General features: G+C 43.2%; 1 protein-coding gene across 1 annotated transcript; it reads left to right on the top strand.

The window, feature by feature from the left end:
- Positions 1–1,107: 1,107 nt before the first annotated feature.
- LOC5514618 (cilia- and flagella-associated protein 43) lies at positions 1,108–24,393 on the top strand. The gene is made up of 33 exons (XM_048728759.1): positions 1,108–1,250; positions 1,599–1,855; positions 2,286–2,382; positions 2,540–2,707; positions 3,104–3,270; positions 3,596–3,808; positions 4,127–4,221; positions 4,566–4,697; positions 5,089–5,199; positions 5,306–5,389; positions 6,054–6,202; positions 6,548–6,651; positions 6,888–7,040; positions 7,587–7,765; positions 8,139–8,285; positions 8,714–8,855; positions 9,229–9,482; positions 12,832–13,035; positions 13,670–13,949; positions 15,275–15,456; positions 15,669–15,809; positions 16,068–16,203; positions 16,556–16,905; positions 18,455–18,738; positions 19,304–19,532; positions 19,716–19,828; positions 20,136–20,202; positions 20,457–20,549; positions 20,715–20,788; positions 21,371–21,461; positions 22,175–22,255; positions 23,444–23,597; positions 24,016–24,393. Exons 1-33 carry the CDS (start codon positions 1,222–1,224, stop codon positions 24,183–24,185), a joined length of 5,130 nt encoding a protein of 1,709 aa, XP_048584716.1. The 5' UTR covers positions 1,108–1,221; the 3' UTR covers positions 24,186–24,393.
- Positions 24,394–24,651: the final 258 nt, after the last annotated feature.

The following is a 24,651-nucleotide window of genomic DNA, read 5'->3' as shown; positions in this document are numbered from 1 at the left end:
GGCTTTGCGAAGGAAGTCGGCCGGGCTCGACCAAGACCAACTTCTGACTCGGCGCAACGGAAACTGCTGTTTCCTGCTAAATAAGAAATGGTCAAGATTGAGTTCTGGGAGCTTAAGTTTATTTGTTGATGGCGTGTCCTTGAAAGTGACCTGTTTATCGGGGATTGTTTTGTCTTCTCGTGATATTTTAGAGTTGATCTCCGTCTCGGGTTTACGCGTGTCAACAACCGAGTGATTCAAAGGTCCGTCCATCACAGGAAAACAAGTTGAACCTTTATTCTTCTGCTCTTTTTGTTCTCTAAGCACCTCCGCTAAACTCCTTCCTGAGAATTCACAAAGTCTGAAAAATGCTTCTTGTTGATCTCTTGTGAGTCTACATTGCTTCTCATGTTTCTCTTTATCGAGATATTTTTGGATTTTCTCCAATCGTCTTTGTTCCGTTGCGTTTGCCACGAGCAATCTCCAGGAGTCTTTTTTCAGCAAAGATTCAGGGGAAGTTTCCTCCATAACGTAATTTACCCAGTAGAATCCCTTGATCTCCAAAACAACACGTTAAAGCTTCAGTGTAAAAAAAGTATTTTTACACGCGAAAGTAAACGAAAGTGTGACAAGTTCTTGACATGATGTTTTGGCCCTTTGTCGTTCGCTGTGTGTATGATCTTTTGACCTTTCCCGCCGGCGGGAATCTCGCGCGCGAAATTAGGGTGGTCCCGTAAATGATTGATAACCACCAGAGATAGCACTCGTGTCCCCAAAATATCGTAATCTAAACTGGAAAAGCACTGTCAGCTCTAATAATCTACGGAATAAGTCTCCGTGTATTATATCTAACTTTATACTTAGTTTTTTTTTTTCTTTTACAGTATTAAGCTAAGCGGCGCGTTGGTTGATGATAATTTTAAAGTCATTTTTCTATAAAGCGAATGAGCTGGCCACTCTCGCTTTGGGTCAGTGAAAAAAAGAGAGATAATGTTAAAAAAGTTACAAATCTTCTTACCCTTCGCGGCTCTAGCGAAGTTCGGAGCCCTCTGGTACCCAGGGTACTTTACTCTCTAGTTTTCACATATTTTGGGTAAGCTGTGTTTTCTCTGGTCGTCGAAGCTTGGTTCTCACACGTCTGCTATTCATGTGTCAGCGGTCACCCACCCTGGCAACCAAAGCAAACTACGAAAGAAAAATAATGGCGGATTTGAGACAAAATTAACGATTTTTGGTTAAAAGATGGACCAATTCGGAAGACTAGAGCTCCGGTGAGTGTTCTGATATCTTAGTGATGTGTTTCGTAATAAAAATGACCGCGTTTTCTTGGATATGTTGATGAAAATGGCCAGTATTTTTGATAGAGCGAGCAAAGAAATGTTTTGCTATTTTCACGTTTCAGTCTCCTTAATGCTACTTTTATTGTAGGCAAGTGGCCTCAACGGATGAATAAATCCTTAAGATTATTTGCAAAGTATTCGAATACTACAACCAGTCCATTCCAACATGAACGTGATCTACCCGGCCACGTATTATTTTGAAAGCGTACAGTACAGCAGATTCGTATAAAATAAATGTAAAAATAACCTGGTATAATTTGATTGTATTTTTGCATCTAGCTGGGCTCAAGGTTATGATGGTGGATCAGCTACATACATCAACAAGCACACTGTATGCTTTGTGTGTGGGAACTCCATCAAATTTATTAACACCAAGGACAATAGTGAAGCTTTCCTTCCAAGCCCTGGCGATGGGATTGTTCATCTAGTCACAAATCCAGGCTATGACTTGTATGCATTCACTGAGCGCAAGAGTGACCCTAGAATATTTGTGTACATGTTTCCTGACTTTAGTGAGCCTAGAGCTATACTTAAAGGTTAGTAATTGTAAACTTTCTTAAAGATTGCTGTAAATTTCAAGTTCAACTGTGAAATGCGAAAAAATATTCATATTCCAATGCAAGTTTAAATTGTGCAAGTAGCTTTCTTCTATCCCCTTGCAGTTTACAATAGTATATATTTTTGTTTAACTTTGTTAATCTTTAAACCTGCCTAGCTTGTATGATAAAGTTCATCATAAGTTAAACCCACCTTTCAAATTTGCTAATGTACTGTTGAAACTGTCGTAGAGCCTTGGTAACTGTAAATCGTGAATGTTAACAGAGATGATCACTTACGAGAGCTTAAAAACAAAAGAAAAAAACTTTGTTGTTGGTTTGAAATTGTGGATGTTAATGGAGCTGCTAGTTAATGAGAGCAGTTGCTCAGAGAGCTACAACTGTAGAAATAACTCTCTTTTCTCTTTAGGAGGTGCAAAGCTCAGCTACTCTAGCATTGCATTTGCTCATAACAGCACAGTTCTGGCAGCATTTTCAGGATTACCTGATTTCCAGTTAACCGTCTGGTAAGTATTTATTTTTACCATAAATGACATTTCTGTTTTTATATGTTTGTTTTAGTAAGTAAACTAAAGCTTGATGATTACAGTAGCTATATGTTTGATTAGTTTTTGTTAAAACTAACAGTCAGATTTATTTTATATATTTTTGCTATTTTTTTAGGAATTGGACAGACCAAGTACCACTGTGTAGCATTAGTGTTGTACACCAGACATGCACCAACATGTCCTTCAACCCACTTAACTGGCGTCAGCTCTGTACAATTGGTCCTGAAATGCTTACTGTCTGGAATATTGAGCAGCTGAATGAAAAATACAAATTTACATCTAAGTAAGTTCGATTTTTGTCTTTAATAAGAATTCTTCAGGGCAGACTGCCTTGAAGAAGTTTTATTAAAGAAGAAAATCTGGCAGAGTTCAATACCAGTTTTTGGTGTATTGTATTTATTCTTCTGGTTCGCAAGCATGAATGTTTGGGCTTTTTGTATTTATTCAAATTGATCAGGTAGCACGAATATCCATTTTTAAGAAGACTCATTGCTCTCCACACAACATTGACTATGCCATTAATATTAAATGCTCCATGCAGATAGGTGAGACTAGCATGAGTGAGACTAAGCATGGAGCATTAGTTTCCTATCATCACATGTATAATCATTTATATAAAATTTGTGCAAATAATTCTTACCTTCTACACGTACTGATCTTGATCAATTCTTTTATTCAGTCAAATGCGATTGCCACCGGCTGATGGCTCACCTGATAGTGGAGAGTTTGAAAACTTGGAGCATTCGATAAGTAGGATGGGCCGCACATTCACATCAGAGGGATTCCTACTTACCAAGGCTGCCATTGGAGGGATTGTTGGTGGTGATGCAAAGGAATTTGAGCCTGGTACGCTGATGAGGAAATCTTATTAATATATTTTAATTTTAAAAGTTGTTTTTGGAACTCTATCAATAAAATTATGAATAAAAATGGAATTTGCGAATATTGCACTTTGTTCAATTTTTTTTACTTCAATTTGTCTGTTCATAAATATCCTGTAATTTTTGTACATTACCACATTAATTTATAACATACTTTTTCCCTTAAATTTTGTTTAAAAAAATTAAGGAATAATCCCTAGATATTTTTCCTGAAAAGCTGACCACAAGTACCCTAGGGATCCTCCTAGGCTAAAGCCCCTTGTTGATTAATTTTCTGATCCTGTTTAAAGGGGAGAAGACAATGAGGTGTGTGCCGGTGAGTCACTGCTGGACCCCTCAAGGCAAGGTGTTCTGTGGATGCTCTGGTGGCCAGTTGCTAAGTGTTGACACAGAGGTCAACATGGTTAGGATCATAGCCACACCCGCACCCTTTCTGCAGAAGGGACGAACTGAGACACTCTCTCAGCTTCCCACTATGGAGTCTCTACCGGAAGAGCCAGAGGGTAAGTTTATCTTGAAATGACCTAAAGCTTATTTTTCATTGCAAACATATCACTGTAGTCATGGCAACTGACAGCTTCTCAAAGACTTTACTGTCACACTCATCAGCTTCATTTATATTAGCATATACAGTATACTGTGAAATTGAAAACATTTTGTGCAAAGAAAATAACGCACACAACAAAACTTATGCAAACTGTGAATTTTGTGAATTTGTGGAGCCTTATTTTTGTATACTAAAGACGTTTAGAAAAATATGCCGAGCTCTGTCAGAGGTGTAAACGGATAAGCATTCAATTAAACCTGGCTTTTTTTATTAGATGATAATGATGCTGCAGTGCTTGGTAACAAACTGACGCCAGGTGGCACTGATTGCCTGGCTCTGCACAAGAAAGGTCTTTACGCTGGTGGCCAGGTAATGATGAAATCAGAGAAAGGTCCTGTCATGTCCTGTGAGGTTATGCCCGGTCATGACAATCTTGACAGTTTTATGTAGTAAGCTAATAAGGTTCAGTAAACATAGCTGGGTTGGCATAAACTTCACTAGCTTATCATCTTGTGGCGTATCATTATTAGATATATAAAAATATGGAAGTAAGATGTATTGAGCTCCACAGCAATTCAAGAAGATTCACTTTCAACTGAAATTTATCTATCATTTGTAAATATTTTTAATAGCAATGAGGTATGCATTTTTCACACAAGTCAAGAAAATAGTATTCAAAATCTCTTACTGTACATGTGTTTACTGCATATTAGGATGGTATCCTGAGATGTCTTGACATGACTGGATCCGAAGTTACTGTGACAGAGAAAGTAGATACTGGGGCAACAATTACAAGCCTTTGCTGGTCAACCGACTATAGCACTTTAGCAATTGGAAGCTCTAAGGTATGCCTAGAGATGTACTGTATGGATTATGGTCACAAAATACAGCAGAGGTACAGTTCCTTGTGTTCCAAAAGGGAGGATTTCAGATAACAGTATTTCCAATTTCATGGGAATAGAAACAAAAAGCCCAAGCTGTCCTGGTCTTGTACCAGAACAATGAATACAATACACAAAAAAACTGGAATTCAACTCTGCCAAATTTTCGTCTTTACTAAGACTTCTTAAAGACAAAAATTTGAGTCGAATTTCAAATCTCATGGGGGTGCAGCCCACCCGACCCAATCCTACATCCGCCCATGTACTGGCACTAGTATTAGACAGTAAAGAATGGTAAATATTGTAAAACTTACACTCAATATGGTTTTAGCTTAGATTAAGTTTTTTTTTTCAGGGAAGTATGAAGTTGTATGAGCCAGGAAAAGAGTTATCACAGCTGTTTGATGTCTGCACATCAGAACTTGTTGGCATTGATTGTCTTCTTGGAGGAACAGATTACTGTGTGGTAAGTAGAGTGGACTCTTGAATGTTTTCTTTCTCCTTGTATTGTACAAATGAATGCTTGATTTCCCTTCATTATTGATCATCCTCTCGCTGTGTTTGCTTTTCAGTCCTGTAGAGCCAATGGGCTCGTCCAGGTGTGGAATATTCAGTCAGCACCCGCCCTCGTCAGCAAAGTTAACCTTAACTGCCAGGTGAGTTGGAACAGTATATGCTATGATGTTGATGATGGTGATGATCGTCATAATAATAATGATAGTGATTAAAATGATTAGGGTGATGATGATGATGTTAATGATACCAAAGATTATAATAATGATGATGAAGGTGTTAGTGACTATCATGACACTGCCGATGGTGGTGTTATTCATGAGTGTTGGTGGTGATATTAATTATTATGATGGTGATGGTGATGGTGATGATGATAACGATGATGCTGATGATGGTGGTGTTATTGACTATTATGGCATAGATGATGAGGAGGAGGATAACAGTGGTGGTGTTGTTGCTGATGATCATATGGTGATCGGTAGTAGTGATAATTATTATGACGCTGATAATAATGATGATTATCATACTGAGGTTGATGATGGTGCTAATAATTTTGACAACAATGATGAGGCTGATTATGATGACAATGATAATGATGATGATGTCTGTGGTTAGCATAGTACTGTTGTTATGTTGATCATAATAATGCTGGGTGTTTGTTTTGTTTTGTTATGTTATGACTTAGGATAGGAGCACATGTTTGGAGGAATTTAAAAAAATGTTTCCAAAATTGTACCAGTATTCTTTAAATGTGTTGTCTATTGATTCCATTTAATTTGTAATTTAAAAATCCTCTCTTATCTTTAGGCTTCCTGCATGGCCTGTAATATATCCTCAAGTATTGTTGCCATAGGAACTATGTCAGGGCATGTGTACTATATTGAAATGACTGAGGTGGAGAAACCACGTGTTATTGCTTGCCTGAGAATACATGAAGGGCCTGTGCTGCATATACGGTGAGTGGAGAAACAGCACATTTTACAGATCTGTTTGTGGCGCCCACGAGATAAATCAAGCTTTTATCCTCAGAACTTTCCCATTGCTGTCAATTTTGAAATATACTTGGCTACAATGCTGCCCTTGCAACAACAGTGCTAATGTTTAGAATTCAACAACCCAGGCAACTCCGACCCTGTATCGATCTCTATTAAATTCTGTTTTCAAAATGCCTTTGCAGACCTCCTAGTTTTTCTATATCATGCGTGTAGTCTTTGTAGTTTTACAGTATGCCATGCAATGCTCTGGGTCCTGACAGATCCTCAAATTCAGGATTTTGTTTTTTACACTATTTTGTGTTATAGCTATGACTGGGCAGGCCAGATCTATCTTACTGGTTCCAACGATGGTCATGTCTTTGTGTGTGATGCAAGAGTCAGCAATAACTTCAAAGTCTTGGGGCATGTTGGTAAGAAGATATCTCCTCATCACGTTCATTGCTAAGGGGTTGGCACAGGGGACACCCCCTCTAAGCTGCCAAAAAGAAGTCTTATTAAATGAATGGGAAAATGCTATTTTAATTACCCCTGGGTATGCAAATGTCCTTAGTTTTGCTGGCTTCTGTTTTGTGTCTGCTGACACAAGTGGTGAGCATATACCCTTGTTTAAACAGTCACTAATTTCCTTTTTATTTTAATGTTGCAGAGGTACCGGGGACTGTCATTTCTCTGTCTTGTTTTAATGCCCGTGATGTGCAAGGGCCCTGGAAGGTGGCTGTAGCTCATACAACTAATGACAAACTTCTGTATGCAAACAGGATGATAGAGTTCGAGGTTACATCAGATATTATCTTTCACAGTAAGTATATTCTACAGTAATATCCCATTCTATCTTACAATATTGATACCGCAAAGCTCTGCATGTTTAGGCTTCTTATCTAAATACTGCCATTTACTGAGAGCATTGACAGTTACCATACCTCATTTGGAAGTTTGTTTATCCACAAAAGAACAGCTTTTCAGGTAGGTAGGCAGGGGAGGGTACTGCAGGATATTTGGCGTGTAGGGCTGCAACAATTTTTCTGGTTTTAATATTTCAACCCTCTATATTTTTATGGGGTTAGAAACTTTGCCTGGTACTTTTTAGGTGTTGACAATTTCGTCTAGTGTTGACATTTTTTTTGGGTGTTCAATAAATCATGCTTTGTCAGCGACACATTTCTATGTACTCACATGTAGTCACATTTTCATTAAAATTGGCTTCTTACCTGTGCTGTGGCTGTCACTCAGGCTTATATCTAAAAGATGTTTTAAAGTGGTGTTCTCTTTGATCCCTGATTTGTTAGCAAAAAGCTTTCTCCCATTCTCATTCTAAAATGTCTTGCGCCCATTCTCATCCTAAAAGGCTCAAGAGATGTTTTTAAGAACAAAACTTTGCTGTACCGAGATGAGGCCATCAAGAAGAATTCCCATGTGCTGTCAGGGCCAGTGTACAGTATAGAAATAACCTCCCCACAGACAGCTTTTGCAGTTGGACATCAGCGAAAAGAACTCCTTAAGTTACCACTGACCACAGAAGGACAGGTATATATGTCAATTGGCCTTTTTCCAGTAATGGATATTCTTTGTCATTCGTGCACGAATGCGAGACTTTTGGTATGTCAAAGCATTTACTTTTTGAAAAAAGTTGCTCGTTTTGTGATAGTGTGATGCTAGATAAAAAATAGTGGGTATTGATATCAGGGAGATGTCATTAGAGTAAGGTACAGCACTGACCAGGCGAGTACTGTACCCAGGATTTGCTGAGTACTAGTTGTTATATGGAAAAAGGATAGTAATAAGAAAATACCCACTTTTTGGCGGGGGGGATGGGTTATGCACACAGCCTGCAGACGTTAGGCTTCCTCCCCATGTCACAAACTGCTTACAAGTGTTATTGTTACTGTGTTGGTTTTAGGAACCCAGTAACGAGGCCCTTGTACCAAAAGCCTCATATCCGGGGCATGACCTTCCTGGTGGCAAACTCACCCTCTCACCCCACCTCCGCTGGATGGCAAGCACAGGCTCAGATGGATACTTGCTCCTGCGAGCTGTTGGTACTTTGGTAAGCTCCTAAGATTCACATTTTTTGGCGCAAATCCACCAACCTCCAGTTAACAGAACCGCTATATTTAAGAAAAGTATTTCTTCAATGCGTGTGCTTGGTGCGTGTAAAATGAACATGACGGACTACAATGCTAGGTAAATCTGGGATAGTTCTAAAAATGACACCAGCGCTAAACTATGCAGCAGAATATTTTGGTCACCCATCTGCCATTCTGTTCATAGAAATATATATGTGTGACCTTTGATAGTCGCAGTAACATGCTATATTTCAGAATACTGCTCTCTCCTGACTGTTTTCAGTGTCATAGTTATGGCTCAATTCTTGGTTTAGAATATTCACTCTAATCTACAATTACCCCCTGTTAGCATTATCGTCTAATCGTCATTTATCAATTAAATTGTGAAATCAACCGCTCTCCATCCTAGGACAAGGTGGTTAAGATTCCCGCGCACCACTTCAAGCAGGGCGGGGCCACACATGTGTGTTTTACTGGAGACTCCCATCGGATACTCAGTACGGGTGGCGATGGAGTGCTCGCATGCTGGGCGTGGAATTTCTCTACTGTCGGTAAGGACCAAGTTATAGAATCTTCTTCTGACCTTGAAAGATTCTACCGTAGACGAGTCAACTCGGTAAATTCCACATTAGTATGACAAAAGTTATTTGCCAGGAAACCGTTAGAACATGGGGAGTTGAAGGTTTCTCACTTTCTGGTGTATCTTGGTTGTAGACAATGGGTCATTGTCCAGATGAAAAATATATGAAAACTTCATTGACCGAAAGGGGGACCTTGAATTTGAAGAATTTTTAAGACATTAAACGGCTCCAAAGAAGGGTAGATTTAAATAATTCCCACCAATCGCCTATTTCAATAATAAACTCCTTGCGCGCAGCTGTTGAGGTAGCCCCCTTTAAACGCATCTTTTCTATCATCTCACAGGTAAAAGCAAAGCTACTACAGCTGTGGAGTCAGCGCAGTCAAGAAACTCTCTCCTCTCCACTCAGCGCAACGATGAGGACAAAATTGCGTCTGCGCGGCCAGAACTCGAGCCAAAGGGATCCACAGTTATCGAGAAATCTACAACTGAAGGTAGCGAGAAGGGTACCAAGAGGGTCGACAAAGACGGCATCTATACCACGCCCACACCCACCCTCCATGAGGATCACACGTGGCTTGAGAAAGCCATAGCAGAGGTATAAAATGACAACGAATTGAATATCGGCTGGAGAAAGCCGTAGCAGAGGTATAAAATGAAAACGAGTTAGATATTGGCTCGAGAAAGCCGTAGCAGAGGTATAAAATGAAAACGAGTTATAGATATTGGCTCGAGAAAGCCATAGCAGAGGTATAAAATGAAAACGAGTTATAGATATTGTCTCGAGAAAGCCTTAGCAGAGGTATAAAATGAAAACGAGTTGAATATCGGCAGGAGAAAGCCGTAGCAGAGGTATAAAATGAAAACGAGTTAGATATTGGCTCGAGAAAGCCATTGCAGAGGTATAATATGAAAACGAGTTGAATATCGGCTGGAGAAAGACGTAGCAGAGGTAAAAAATAAAAAGGAAAAATATTGGCTCGAGATAGCGATATAGCAGAGGTATAAAATAAAAATGTGTTGAATATCGGCTGGAGAAAGCCATAGCAGAGATATAAGATGCATTGCAAGTCGAGAAGACGGGCACGAGAAAGCCACCGAGGAGGTATAAAATACAAACGAGCTGGATATTGACTCGATAAATCCATAGCAAAGATATAAGATATACTGTGTAAATTGAAAGCCATAGCAGAGGTTAAGATAACATGCAGCAAAGGTTTGCCTGGTAGGGCTTGATAGCTACTAGTAGTCACTCGAGAAAGCTACAGGAGAGATATAAGATTCATGAAGCCTGGTAGGGCTTCATAGCTACGAGTAGGCGTTTCGAGGAGAGATATAAGATTCATGAAGCCTGGTAGGGCTTCATAGCTACGAGTAGGCGTTTCGAGGAGAGATATAAGATTCATGAAGCCTGGTAGGGCTTCATAGCTACGAGTAGGCGTTTCGAGGAGAGATATAAGATTCATGAAGCCTGTTAGGGCTTGATAGCTACGAGTAGGCGTTTCGAGGAGAGATATAAGATTCATGAAGCCTGGTAGGGCTTCATAGCTACGAGTAGGCGTTTCGAGGAGAGATATAAGATTCATGAAGCCTGGTAGGGCTTCATAGCTACGAGTAGGCGTTTCGAGGAGAGATATAAGATTCATGAAGCCTGGTAGGGCTTGATAGCTACGAGTAGGCGTTTCGAGGAGAGATATAAGATTCATGAAGCCTGGTAGGGCTTGATAGCTACGAGTAGGCGTTTCGAGGAGAGATATAAGATTCATGAAGCCTGGTAGGGCTTGATAGCTACGAGTAGGCGTTTCGAGGAGAGATATAAGATTCATGAAGCCTGGTAGGGCTTGATAGCTACGAGTAGGCGTTTCGAGGAGAGATATAAGATTCATGAAGCCTGGTAGGGCTTGATAGCTACGAGTAGGCGTTTCGAGGAGAGATATAAGATTCATGAAGCCTGGTAGGGCTTCATAGCTACGAGTAGGCGTTTCGAGGAGAGATATAAGATTCATGAAGCCTGGTAGGGCTTGATAGCTACGAGTAGGCGTTTCGAGGAGAGATATAAGATTCATGAAGCCTGGTAGGGCTTCATAGCTACGAGTAGGCGTTTCGAGGAGAGATATAAGATTCATGAAGCCTGGTAGGGCTTGATAGCTACGAGTAGGCGTTTCGAGGAGAGATATAAGATTCATGAAGCCTGGTAGGGCTTCATAGCTACGAGTAGGCGTTTCGAGGAGAGATATAAGATTCATGAAGCCTGGTAGGGCTTGATAGCTACGAGTAGGCGTTTCGAGGAGAGATATAAGATTCATGAAGCCTGGTAGGGCTTCATAGCTACGAGTAGGCGTTTCGAGGAGAGATATAAGATTCATGAAGCCTGGTAGGGCTTGATAGCTACGAGTAGGCGTTTCGAGGAGAGATATAAGATTCATGAAGCCTGGTAGGGCTTCATAGCTACGAGTAGGCGTTTCGAGGAGAGATATAAGATTCATGAAGCCTGGTAGGGCTTCATAGCTACGAGTAGGCGTTTCGAGGAGAGATATAAGATTCATGAAGCCTGGTAGGGCTTCATAGCTACGAGTAGGCGTTTCGAGGAGAGATATAAGATTCATGAAGCCTGGTAGGGCTTGATAGCTACGAGTAGGCGTTTCGAGGAGAGATATAAGATTCATGAAGCCTGGTAGGGCTTCATAGCTACGAGTAGGCGTTTCGAGGAGAGATATAAGATTCATGAAGCCTGGTAGGGCTTCATAGCTACGAGTAGGCGTTTCGAGGAGAGATATAAGATTCATGAAGCCTGGTAGGGCTTCATAGCTACGGGTAGGCGTTTCGAGGAGAGATATAAGATTCATGAAGCCTGGTAGGGCTTCATAGCTACGAGTAGGCGTTTCGAGAAGAGATATAAGATGTATGGGGCCTGGTAGGGCTTCATAGCTACGAGTAGGCGTTTCGAGGAGAGATATAAGATTCATGAAGCCTGGTAGGGCTTCATAGCTACGAGTAGGCGTTTCGAGGAGAGATATAAGATTCATGAAGCCTGGTAGGGCTTCATAGCTACGAGTATGCGTTTCGAGGAGAGATATAAGATTCATGAAGCCTGGTAGGGCTTGATAGCTACGAGTAGGCGTTTCGAGGAGAGATATAAGATTCATGAAGCCTGGTAGGGCTTGATAGCTACGAGTAGGCGTTTCGAGGAGAGATATAAGATTCATGAAGCCTGGTAGGGCTTGATAGCTACGGGTAGGCGTTTCGAGGAGAGATATAAGATTCATGAAGCCTGGTAGGGCTTCATAGCTACGAGTAGGCGTTTCGAGGAGAGATATAAGATGTATGGGGCCTGGTAGGGCTTGATAGCTACGAGTAGTCGTTTCGAGGAGAGATATAAGATTCATGATGCCTGCTAGGGCTTGATAGCTACGGGTAGGCGTTTCGAGGAGATATATAAGATTCATGAAGCCTGGTAGGGCTTCATAGCTACGAGTAGGCGTTTCGAGGAGAGATATAAGATTCATGAAGCCTGGTAGGGCTTCATAGCTACGAGTAGGCGTTTCGAGGAGAGATATAAGATGTATGGGGCCTGGTAGGGCTTGATAGCTACGAGTAGGCGTTTCGAGGAGAGATATAAGATGTATGGGGCCTGGTAGGGCTTGATAGCTACAAGTAGGCATGTCGAGTGCGTATGGCGACTCGCTTAGTAACCTCGAAACATCCGCCAGCACGATACAGTTTAGCGCTTCGTTAAACATAACTTGTCTGCTCTGAAGGCTATTGTCATTGGAGTTTAAGTAAAACAGAAGGTCTTCACTTGTTCCTTTTACGGAGTATAGAGGGTTTCAAGACTATGCGATGACGCTCAGTAACTATTTTGTTATATTTGTCGGATTCTGGCTACTAATACTGGCGTTGTTGCATAGGGATTAGTCCCTAAGTCTGACCTCATATTTCTGTTGCAGGCACAACGTGAAGAAGACAAGAAATTTGCAGACATCAAGCACAAATTGCGGCGAGACATAAAAAACCTCCGGAGCACGGTGCAGACGATGATCGAGCAGAACAGCCAGGTGCCTGACCTAGAGAAACTCGCACGACACGAGTTTAACATGGATGAGGAGGAGAGGCACAAGATGGTGGCAGAGGGCGAGGAAAAGATCAAACAGGTAAACATGTTGGCCACGTTTCAATGAATTCAAGTCCCGACCCTACGTGCGTTACCCGTCCGTTAACCCGACTTACGTGACAATGTTGAATTAAAGTCCGTTAACCCGGCCCTGCGTGACAATGATGCATTGAAGTCCGTTAACCCGACTTACATGACAATGTTGAATTCAAGTCCGTTAACCCGGCCCTGCGTGACAACGTTGAATTCAAGTCCGTTAACCCGACTTACGTGACAATGTTGCATTCAAGTCCCTTAGTCCGAGTTTCGGGACAGTGTTGCATTCAAGTCCGTTAACCCGACTTACGTGACAATGTTGCATTGAAGTCCGTTAACCCGACTTACGTGACAATGTTGCATTCAATTCCGTTAGCCCGAGTTTCTGGACAGTGTTGCATTCAAGTCCGTTAACCCGACTTACGTGACAATGTTGCATTCAAGTCCGTTAGCCCGAGTTTCTGAACAATGTTGCATTCCAGTCCGTTAACCCGACTTACGTGACAATGTTGCATTCAAGTCCCTTAGCCCGAGTTTCGGAACAATGTTGCATTCAAGTCCGTTCTTCCAAATTGCGTTACAGTTTAATGTTGGCAAGAAAATATAATACAGTTTAACATGTTTCTTTTCTCTTGTAGGTTCGAGACGAACTTGAGATGGAGAATCTTGCACGCATCTACCTTAAAGAAATGATTAAACGCGAGTGCTGGGATGCGATGGCTGTGAAAGGGAGATCGTGTAATGCATTCCGATTGGCCCTTTCGGTCTCCAACTACCCCATGCGTGAGCGCACCAAGAACGAGTTGGAAGAGCTTGGGTATGTCATCACCCAACGGAAGATAGAGAAGCCTGAGGCTGAAGCCAGCAAGACCATTACTCCTGGACATGACACCAATGCCAGGAACACACCATTGATAGGTATGTTGTACCAACACTCCTGGACATGACACCAATGCCAGGAACTCACCATTGAAAGGTATGTTGTACTATAATATCTGGACATGACACCAATGCCAGGAACACACCATTGATAAGTATGTTGTACTATAATTCCTGGATATGACACCAATTCCAGGAACACACCATTGATAGGTATGTTGTACCAACATTCCTGGACATGACACCAATGCCAGGAACACACCATTGATAGGTATGTTGTACCAACATTCCTGGACATGACACCAATGCCAGGAACACACCATTGATAGGTATGTTGTACTATAATATCTGGACATGACACCAATGCCAGAAACACACCATTGATGGGTATGTTGTACCAACATTCCTGGACACGACACCAAAGCCAGGAACACACCATTGATTGGTATATTGTACCTCAGTAACACCATCAATTCTGAGACTTCATACAAACTCAAAACTCCCAACGCTTGTTAACCCTGACATCCTGGTAACTTGAACAATGATCTATTTCTCTTTGGAGTCGTACTGTACAACCCTCATTCATAAACTGTTTTGATACCAGCTAAGGTTTATGGCTTTAAGGTTTCGGTAAAGGTAAATTTGACACCACTGTTTGTTTTTGTGGTTTTTGCAAAACCTTTATCAATAGGTTTTAAACTTAATTTTTGCAAAAATATTTATTCCATATATCGTATTCTAAGACGGCTAAAATGGGCCTTTGCTGTTTCCCGTGACCAGTTGACCGTGAATTCACGCCATATCTTTGACTTTTCTAGCGTATTATTTTAAGGCGAGAACTCGAGCTTGTCGGGCGTAACCTCGCGACGGTTTTAAAATTTCAAATTTTCGGTATCTGATAGATAATTATGCCATGTCATAAAGTGTGCGAGGAATTTTCGATTTTAGACTGAAGATCGCTTTTATAGCACTTTTCGTGTCCAAATTTCGCCAGAAATAAGAGTTCCAACTTTGATTCGTGATATTTTGTTGACAGTGTCGAATAACAAAAAAGTTATTTGGTAGATCATCTATCTGCCATTGAGATGCAATTACGTGCAAGTGCATGCGCAATAACGCGAAGGTGCATTGCGCTCTAGAGTAGACTCCGTACTTTTGAGTTTGAGGCCTCAAAACTTAAACACGGAATTAGCTATTGCAAAAATAAAACTTGCAGGAAATAATTCAATCTTTTATCTTTTATTTAATATATAGTTTGTACATGTAGTGAAAATTGCGGCGCGACAATATTTTCTTCCGCGGACACGTCATTTACCTTTACTGAGACCTTAGTTGCCATCTAACATGTTCTTATCCTTTACTAGATGACCGACTGGATGTGGAGGAGGAAGATACCTTACTAGAGGAAGACGCTGAAATGATGGGTAATAACCCGGCCATTACTGGAAGCCGGGGCGCGGCATATGGCGGCGAGAGTGAGCTACTGCAGAGCCAATTCCAGCTTCACACCACCCAGCAGAAGTACAACCAGATCGTACTGCTACAGGTAGGAAAACAAGGCAGAAACCGTGGTCACGGGCCCGAAAAAGTAAAGAAAAACATCTGGCCCAAATTAGAAAGTGCCAATCCCCTGTCCCCAATGACATATTGACCTTGGTTGTCATGGTGATGATAATGATTATGTATTCAGTTCTGTTAATTGATGTTGACGATGACAGTAAGTGCTAACCAGCTAGTTTTTTTTTTATCCGTGTACAGGATGCGATTTACCGTATAAAGCAGGCTTTCAATAAGGAATTCAGTGAGATGTTTGCGCTAAAGGAAGGGGAGTTAAAAAAGATTCAAGAGAAGAATGAAAGAATCAAGAAAATCCTTAAGGACCTCGGGATTGAAGAGAAGGTGTGTTGCTGATCGGAGTTTTCGCTTGTACAAGCAAGGTTTTCTTAACCCATTTGAGCCAAACCTCGACTACATTCGACCTTGTTTGGTCGCCGCCAAGCACTGGCCTATCTAGATATTACACCATGTTTCTGTGTCTGGGTTGATCTCGTCTCACTCCTAAAAAGACCATCCGCAAATATAGACTATAAATCTAGACTATCCGTGAATATTACCCACGTTAATTCCCCAATATGGGTAATGTGGTCGCTTTCCCAGGTTTTCGAACCTACCATGACTGATGAAGAGGTACCTGAGCGTCTTCTGGAAGTTCGTGACGAAGAGGTTCCTTTTGAGAAGTTCATAACTCCCGAGGAGCAGGCAAGACTGGACGAGCAGGCCAGAATCGAGGAAGGTACCAACGTTTCCGAATTGTACTTCGATCTTTAACACCATCGAACTAAGGTCTTTTTAAAAGCCATTTGTCATACACCTATTTCAAAAAAAGTTGTAAGTACATATGGCAGAAACCGATTCCCAAATAGCAGTTCTAATAGCGAAAGATACCATTGCCTCGTCATATTTCTACTGATTGCAGAAAATATGGATAAATCTCGTGATACACATTTCGATAACAGGCGCGCGCCGCGTTCACAACAAATCAGCAAGCCAAATGACTTTAAAATAACATAACCAATTTATGATGATATGATGATGATGATGGTGATACAAGTCTCTAACCTATCCTATCTCCCGCATGAATTCAGAGCGGCGTAAGGCGGAGGCGGCAGATAACGCACGTGAGCGCGCCCTACAAATGATGATGCAGGGACGTCTGGAGGCGAACCTCGAGGACGAACTCAAGAAAGATCTCGTCCCGCCTGAGTTCATGGAGGCTAAGGCCCAGGATGATTGGACAGAGGAGGAGAAAAAGGCGGCTAAGGACTTTGAGAAGCGTCAACAGCAGCTCCTGGAGGATCGTGAGAAATGGAGGAAGTCTCTGGAGACGGAACTGAAAAAACTGCAGGGGAACATTGTGGAGGCGACGAACTCGTTTGACGAGAAGCTCTCGCAACTCTTCCAGCGCAGAGTCAAGACTGAAATGGTCATTTATCAGGTCAGTGAGTGAAACTCCTGGTAATTTTATACTTAATAAGTAGGGTATACGTGAGATCCTGGGCTCTGTTTCAGTGGTCGACCCAGGGGGAGGGGGCCAAATTTGTAAATGGCGAGCAAGAAACCTTTACACGACCAAAAAAATTACGGGTTTAAGGCCTGAACGAATCTATGCCGTTAGTCTATCTGTGTCCAAAATACCCCTGTTCCTATCACATTATGCCAATGATGGCATTTGCCAATGATGGCATTTGCCAATGATGGTATTTGCCAATGATGATATTTTCCAATGAAGGCATTTGCCAATGAAGGCATTTGCCAATGATAGTGTTTGCCAATGACGGTATTTGTCAATTATGGCATTTGCCAATGACGGTATTTGCCATTGATGGTTTTTGCCAGTGGTGGTATTTGCCAATGATGGTATTTGCCAATGATAGTGTTTGCCAATGACGGTATTTGCCATTGATGCTATTTGCCATTGATGCTATTTGCCAATGGTGGTATTTGCCAATGATGGTGTTTGCCAATGATGGTATTTGCCAATGATGGTATTTGCCAATGACGGTGTTTGCCAATGATGGTATTTGCCAATGATGATATTTGCCATTGACGGTATTTGCCAATGATGGTATTTGCCATTGACGGTATTTGCCAATGACGGTATTTGCCATTAATGCTATTTGCCAATGGTGGTATTTGCCAATGACGGTGTTTGCCAATGATGGTATTTGCCAATGGTGGTATTTTCCAATGATGGTATTTGCCAATGATAGTGTTTGCCAATGACGGTATTTGCCATTGATGCTATTTGCCATTGATGCTATTTGCCAATGGTGGTATTTGCCAATGATGGTGTTTGCCAATGATGGTATTTGCCAATGATGGTATTTGCCAATGACGGTGTTTGCCAATGATGGTATTTGCCAATGATGATATTTGCCATTGACGGTATTTGCCAATGATGGTATTTGCCATTGACGGTATTTGCCAATGACGGTATTTGCCATTAATGCTATTTGCCAATGGTGGTATTTGCCAATGACGGTGTTTGCCAATGATGGTATTTGCCAATGGTGGTATTTTCCAATGATAATATTTGCCATTGACGGTATTTGCCAATGACGGTATTTGCCTATGACAGTATTTGCCATTGATGGTATTTGCCAATGATGGTATTTGGCAATTTGATACTTTAATACCGGTGTCGAGTTCATCAGAATTGGTGGCTTCCTCACCGCATAATTTGTTCCCATGTTTGCCTGGAAAAAGGGATGGCAACGGTGCAAATGCGCTAGAATATTCGCACACTGAAATTATTTGCGCACCGCCATAAATCTAAAGATCCCAATTCCTGGTCTTGGAGCGCCCACTGTATAATATCTGTCGCATTTGTTGAATGGTATATGCGCTTCGTTGACCACTGTTATTCGAATAGCTGAAATCCCTCTACAAGATATCAACATTGGGATGGCGGGGATTTCGGGGAATGAGTTTCTATATTGTCCTAGTGCATGTCGCCAACTGCAGTCTCTGGTTACTTTTTCCAGGAAGAGCTCAAGATTCTGCGTCTTCTTGTGTCGATCTTGACGGAGAGCGAGCTGGACACTCAGGAGACGGAGTTACTCCGTCGCATGGAGGAGAAGAAGGAAAAGAAGACACAGACCGCCCAGTCCCTAGTGGAGGCCAAGCGCGCTGTTGACGAGTTCCGAGACTCTTACGAGCTCATGACCATCGACGACAAGACCTTGGACAAGCAATTCAAGCGCGAGTTTGCTGATCAGGACGCGCACACGGTGGAACAGCTATACAAGCTCTTCAAGAGGAGGCCAAGGTAAGATGAAGGGAGGGGAGAGGAGGAGAGGGGATGATTACTGGTCAGGAACAGTTGCTCAAGCTCTTTAAGAGGAGGCCAAAGTAAGATAGGAGAAGGGACCGGAGGGGAGGGGGGAGGGAGGGACCGGAGGAGAAGGGGGAGGAAAGGAGAGACGTTTTCTGATCAGGGCACACACACCGTGGAACAGCTGTACTTAACCTCTTTAATAGGAGGCCGAGGTAAGATAGGAGAAGGGACGGGAGGAGAGGTGGTTTGCTGATGAGGGCACGCACATAGGAGGCCAAGGTAAGATAGTTTGAAAGGGACGGGAGGAGAGGAAAGGGGAGGGGAGGGGAGAGAAGAGGGATTCTGCTGATCATGATGCGCACACCGTGGTATAACTGTAGAAGAAAACTGGGTTATTAGGAAGGGTTACATCATAATAACAAAGGGGGATGGGGGTTATAGTTATTTAGACATGTACACTTAATTATACAAGTAGGCGGCTGGCTTGGCGTTGAAGATCAAATGTGCAAAATTTGAAAGTTCTACACACCTTTTTCTAACGTTACTTATTGTACAGGGGCCAAAAACAACTGCGTGCTGTTACAGAGTCCCACGCCGACACGTCCACAGGCAGCCCGTTTAGTTCCCGTCCTTCATCTTCTCGTGCACAGTCCGCCGCGGTAAAGAATCTTGAGAAGCACATGGACGAGTTAGACAGTCCGGAACACATGCCCGAAGGGCTGGAACCGAGTGTTTGGCAGAGGCTGGTGCATGCACGGAGGCAGAAGGTCGAGAGTGAGCAACAGGTTTGTTCCACTTCAGTTCCGCTGTCGGTCTAGGGAGGCAGGTGCACCTGCACCCATGCCAACCCCTCTCTACGCATTATAATCTAAAATGTATCCGCTCTATTAAGGTCAGATGGCATCGCACTGGAACCCGCTATTGTCGTTTGAAGATCATAAGCTAATCGGATATTTCCTATAATCCAGGTCAAAGCCAAGGCTCTGGTTCTTGCGGAGATGAACTCGTTCTACCAGAAGCGCGTTGAGGAGGATGAGAAAATGCAAAGGGAGATCGAGACAACATTCCAGGAGCTACAGAGGTCAGTATTCCACGCCGTATTCTCTTAAACATACTGTGTCTTTGATTGTGAAGGCGGTCTACGACGCATTTTTTTTTTTTTTTTGGGGGGGGGGGGGGCGGGAGGACATGGGTTACTCGGCAATCCGCCATTAGAAAAGAGACAAAAGGCTGTCCTGATAAATCCACATGAACCCTTGTGGCTCTCGTTGACATTCCCATGCATATAGAAAGAATAATAGATTTTGACACCTTAGCCTGGCCCAAGGGAAACTTAAAGCTTCACCCGCGAACTAGGTACGCTACTTGCTGTGTCTTGTGTCGTGTAGGCTCCGTGATGAGAAGATCAAGTTCTTGATCAACCTCGAGGTGCAGCTACTGCTAAAACAAGGACAAGTGAGTTTTATAGTTTAGTGTAACGTCTTGCAAGTGATTGGTTCTAGCGTGACTTCGTGTAACATGATTGGCTCCTTGGGAGTCACTTGGTTCTAGCGTGACTTCGTGTAACATGATTGGCTCCTTGGGAGTCACTTTGTTAATTGTGTAACGACGAAGTCGTGAAACATGATTTCTGTTGCCGTGAAGCAATGCTCGAAATTCTACCGTCTTTGAGGAGAGCATCCTGATTGCTTTCCTCTTTACTACTCCAGGTCGAAGTTCCTGTTGGTCCGTTTATCACCGATTACTCGGAGAGCATTCTCGTCCACCGCGCAGTAGTCGAAGACCTCAACGCACAGATCACGGTAAGACGATCATGTGACTACTGGTAGTCCTTAGGAAAATACGTGGTATATAGTCGGTTCCAAGAGAGCAATATAGCCCCTCTCCCCTATCTCTAGACTCGCGAGGAGTGGTGGGGTTACATATCACTAGTATGTTGGTTAGGTGACTGCGTATTTCTTTTTAAGAATCTTGGCAAAGGAAAAGTATCGATAATGGAGGACAGTAAAGAATTCAGGAAAGGGATCCATCGCTTGGAATGGTAAGTGAGCCCTATTTATTGCTTTGTGTTTGTACAAAGGGAGCCCTATTTATTACGTGTTGTTTGTATACAGGGAGCCCTATTAATTGCGTGGTGTTTTGTACATAGGGAGCCCTATTAATTGCGTGGTGTATGTACACAAGGAGCCCTATTTATTGCGTGGTGTTTTGTACATAGGGAGCCCTATTAATTGCGTGGTGTATGTACACAAGGAGCCCTATTTATTGCGTGTTGTTTGTATACAGGGAGCCCAGCCCTATTTATTGCTTGGTATTTGTACACAGGGAGCCCTATTAATTGCGTGGTGTATGTACACAAGGAGCCCTATTTATTGCGTGGTGTTTTGTACACAGGGAGCCCTGTTTATTGCGTGGTGTTTTGTACACAAGGAGCCCTATTAATTGCGTGGTGTATGTACACAAGGAGCCCTATTTATTGCGTGGTGTTTGTACACAGGGAGCCATTGCGTGGTATTTGTACACAGGGAGCCCTATTTATTGCTTGTTATTTGTACACAGGGAGCCCTATTAATTGCGCTGTGTATGTACAGAGCCCTATTTATTGCGTGGTATTTGTACACAGGGAGCACAAGCGAATGTACATGCAGGCCGAGGATCTCCAGACGAAAGCACGTGACATCCAGCTGCTTAGAGTAACCAAAGAGCTTCAACAGGTCAGTAGCCATGTCACCTTGGAGAGACTGGGGAGAGCTTCAACAGGTCAGTAGCCATTTCATCTTGGGGAGACTGGGGAGAGCTTCAACAAGTCAGTAGCCATGTCTTCTTCGAGAGACTGGGGAGAGCTTCAACAGGTCAGTAGCCATATCACCTTGGAGAGACTGGGGAAAGCTTCAACAGGTCAGTAGCCATATCACCTTCGAGAGACTGGGGAGAGCTTCAACAGGTCAGTAGCCATGTCATCTTCGAGAGACTGGGGAGAGTTTTAACAGGTCAGTAGCCATATCACCTTGGAGAAACTGGGGAGAGTTTCAACAGGTCAGTAGCCATATCACCTTCGAGAGACTGGGGAGAGCTTCAACAGGTCAGTAGCCGTATCACCTTCGAGAGACTGGGGAGAGCTTCAACAGGTCAGTAGCCATGTCACCTTCGAGAGACTGGGGAGCAGTTACCGACAACTGTTTTCTTATTGCCTTTCATATTATTCCTTTTGTTTTTTTGTTCAAACGTCCTATGACTTGTTCCATGACGTGTTGTAGCATGGTTGAATATGTCATGACGTACTGTAACATGATTGGTTATTTTTTACGTACTTTATCGTGATTGGATAAGACGCGGTTGGTGAAACATGAATGGCTAGCTCATTACGTGCTGTTGTTTCACGTGACTTGCTGTGACGTGATCCTGTTCATGATTGATTGCCTTGCAGTTCCTCGAGGAAGGTGACCAGCAAGCACGGCAACAACAAGAGATTGCGACGTTGGAACAGACACTGGCGTTGATTGAAAAGGTTTGTTGGTTCTTGTCATGTCTGTGCCAGGTTTTTTTTACTGTTTCTCGCACTTTTCAGACACGTTTCGGTAAGCGCGTCGGCATCGGTTCGTTCATCTTTAAATAGAGAGCGCACTGCAAACAGAGGCTTGTTACCCTTGAGTCTAAGGAGAAATCTATAAATGTGGACTTTAAAAGCACACTAGCATACACACATTGGCACCAGTCGGGCCAAGACGGGACGCTAGCACAGTCTATTACCCGTGCAGTTCGGCAACCATGGACAGCTGTTTCGTCCTTATTAGGACTCGTCAGCATGGCATAGCCGGTTTGCCTCAGTTAAACTTCATCGGCAAAAAAACTGCAGGGCGACTTCGACTCGAACGAAGTGCTTTAAACCACAGCTTAGATCCATGTGGGATCTAGAGCTGCGACCGGGCTAGCGTGATGACAATTGTGCGGATCACGCATGCGACCTTTGCTAGTCTAAAACTCCGTCGGATAGCCAAACTATCCTTGCGAGTATGTATACATAAATGTGGACTTTAAAAGCACACTAGCATACACACATTGGCACCAGTCGGGCCAAGACGGGACGCTAGCACAGTCTATTACCCGTGAAATCTATGTTACTGAGCTTCTCATACCCTTCACATAACTGACATATATGTCTTACTGGCGGTATTGGACGTGGTCCCTAACGCAGGGGACGTGGTACTGGGCGTGGTCCTTAACGCAGGGGACGTGGTACTGGGCGTGGTCCTTAACGCAGGAGACGTGGTACTGGGCGTGGTCCCTATAGCAGGGGACGTGGTACTGGGCGTGGTCCCTATAGCAGGGGACGTGGTACTGGGCGTGGTCCCTATAGCAGGGGACGTGGTACTGGGCGTGGTCCCTATAGCAGGGGACGTGGTACTGGGCGTGGTCCCTATAGCAGGGGACGTGGTACTGGGCATGGTCCCTATAGCAGGGGACGTGGTACTGGGCGTGGTCCCTATAGCAGGGGACGTGGTACTGGGCGTGGTCCCTATAGCAGGGGACGTGGTACTGGGCGTGGTCCCTATAGCAGGGGACGTGGTACTGGGCGTGGTCCCTATAGCAGGGGACGTGGTACTGGGCGTGGTCCCTATAGCAGGGGACGTGGTACTGGGCGTGGTCCCTATAGCAGGGGACGTGGTACTCATAGCTAGCTCTGACATGTCTACAGATGCACGGGCGGAATGTGAACGAGCGAAAGGACATGCTAAAAGGTGTCAAACGCACCATCCGCAAGAAGGAAAAGGACAACGCTAAACTGGACGCGGAACTGGAGGAGCTTGCATTGAGTGTTGCTGAGCGAAGAAATGTCAATGAAATGAACGGTAAATATAATACTTTGACCCCCGGCGCCCCCTTGTCCCTCGCTCCAAATACTATGGTTTCTCAAGCTATGCGTAAAAAACGTCTGTGTTGTATCTCCTGCTTCTTATCCCATGCAACAGTCATAATCATTTAACGTTAATTCTCAGGCGCATACCAAATATTAGCTTGGGGGGGTGCCACAGGTATATGGAAAAATGATGGTATATCGCGATCATTAGATGTGACTCGCTTTTTGCGGCAAAGAGGGAGTAAGAGGGGGAGAATTGGGTAACCGCCTGTGTCAATCAGGTGGCCATGTTAAAAAGTTGAAAGTATCTAAATGTACAATCAACAAAAATGCTGGTGATCGGCCATTCCCATCTTTCCATTATGATATCCCTGAGCGTTATTTGTCTCACCTTTTGTTATTCGTAACAGCCGCTGGTCGCAGTGACACTGGCGCAGAAAAGCGATTGCAAGACATAGTGGCACGCCGAAAGCTGATCGACCTCGCCAAAGTACAAGCACAGGAAGTGGCAGTCCTAAGAGCGGAAGTCGAGAGGCTGCGCATGCGCACATTCCCTGCACTCGTGCAAGTTGAACGCTAACCACCGCCATTGGCTCCGCCGATGGTGATTTTGTACGTAGCTGCAAACGTAGCTTTCTCTTGTTTTAAACAATTTATGAGTCTGGTGGCGTTGAATATGGTATCTTAGCTGTACATAATATTTATACATGTTATAAAGTTCTCCCTTGGCTGTTACACACTGACAGTATGGGGATGTTTTTAAACAATAAATCAAGCTGTTTTGTATAGTAATTGTAAAGTCTTGTCAAGAAATATGTATGAAATTAGGTATATTCGGGCCCGCGATCCCTCAAAACTGTAGAGAGGTCTCAAATTGTAGCCGTTCGACAACGTTTTTATTACCCCTTCCCTCTCGGAAATGTTGAACACCCTGGACATTTACACTTTGCGCTCTGTATTTCGTCACACACAACGTTCCTTTGTGGGGGGAGGGGTCAGGGATGGGATGCCTAGTTTTTTTTCCAGGATTGTAATTATTAGAAACC

This window comes from Nematostella vectensis, chromosome 6 (assembly GCF_932526225.1).
Source record: "Nematostella vectensis chromosome 6, jaNemVect1.1, whole genome shotgun sequence".
Taxonomy (NCBI): Eukaryota; Metazoa; Cnidaria; class Anthozoa; order Actiniaria; family Edwardsiidae; genus Nematostella; species Nematostella vectensis.
Note: the sequence above shows the minus strand (reverse complement) of the source record. Positions and strands in the feature narration are given on the sequence as shown.

What these genes read in the sequence shown, in the direction of transcription:
- LOC5514618 (XM_048728759.1), top strand. Translation starts at nt 1,222, where the DNA reads ATGGACCAATTCGGAAGACTAGAGCTCCG. An exon ending in ACCAGATCGTACTGCTACAG is followed by an intron (nt 15,457 to 15,668) that starts GTAGGAAAACAA and finishes ATCCGTGTACAG; the next exon opens with GATGCGATTTACCGTATAAA. An exon ending in ACATTCCAGGAGCTACAGAG is followed by an intron (nt 19,829 to 20,135) that starts GTCAGTATTCCA and finishes TGTGTCGTGTAG; the next exon opens with GCTCCGTGATGAGAAGATCA.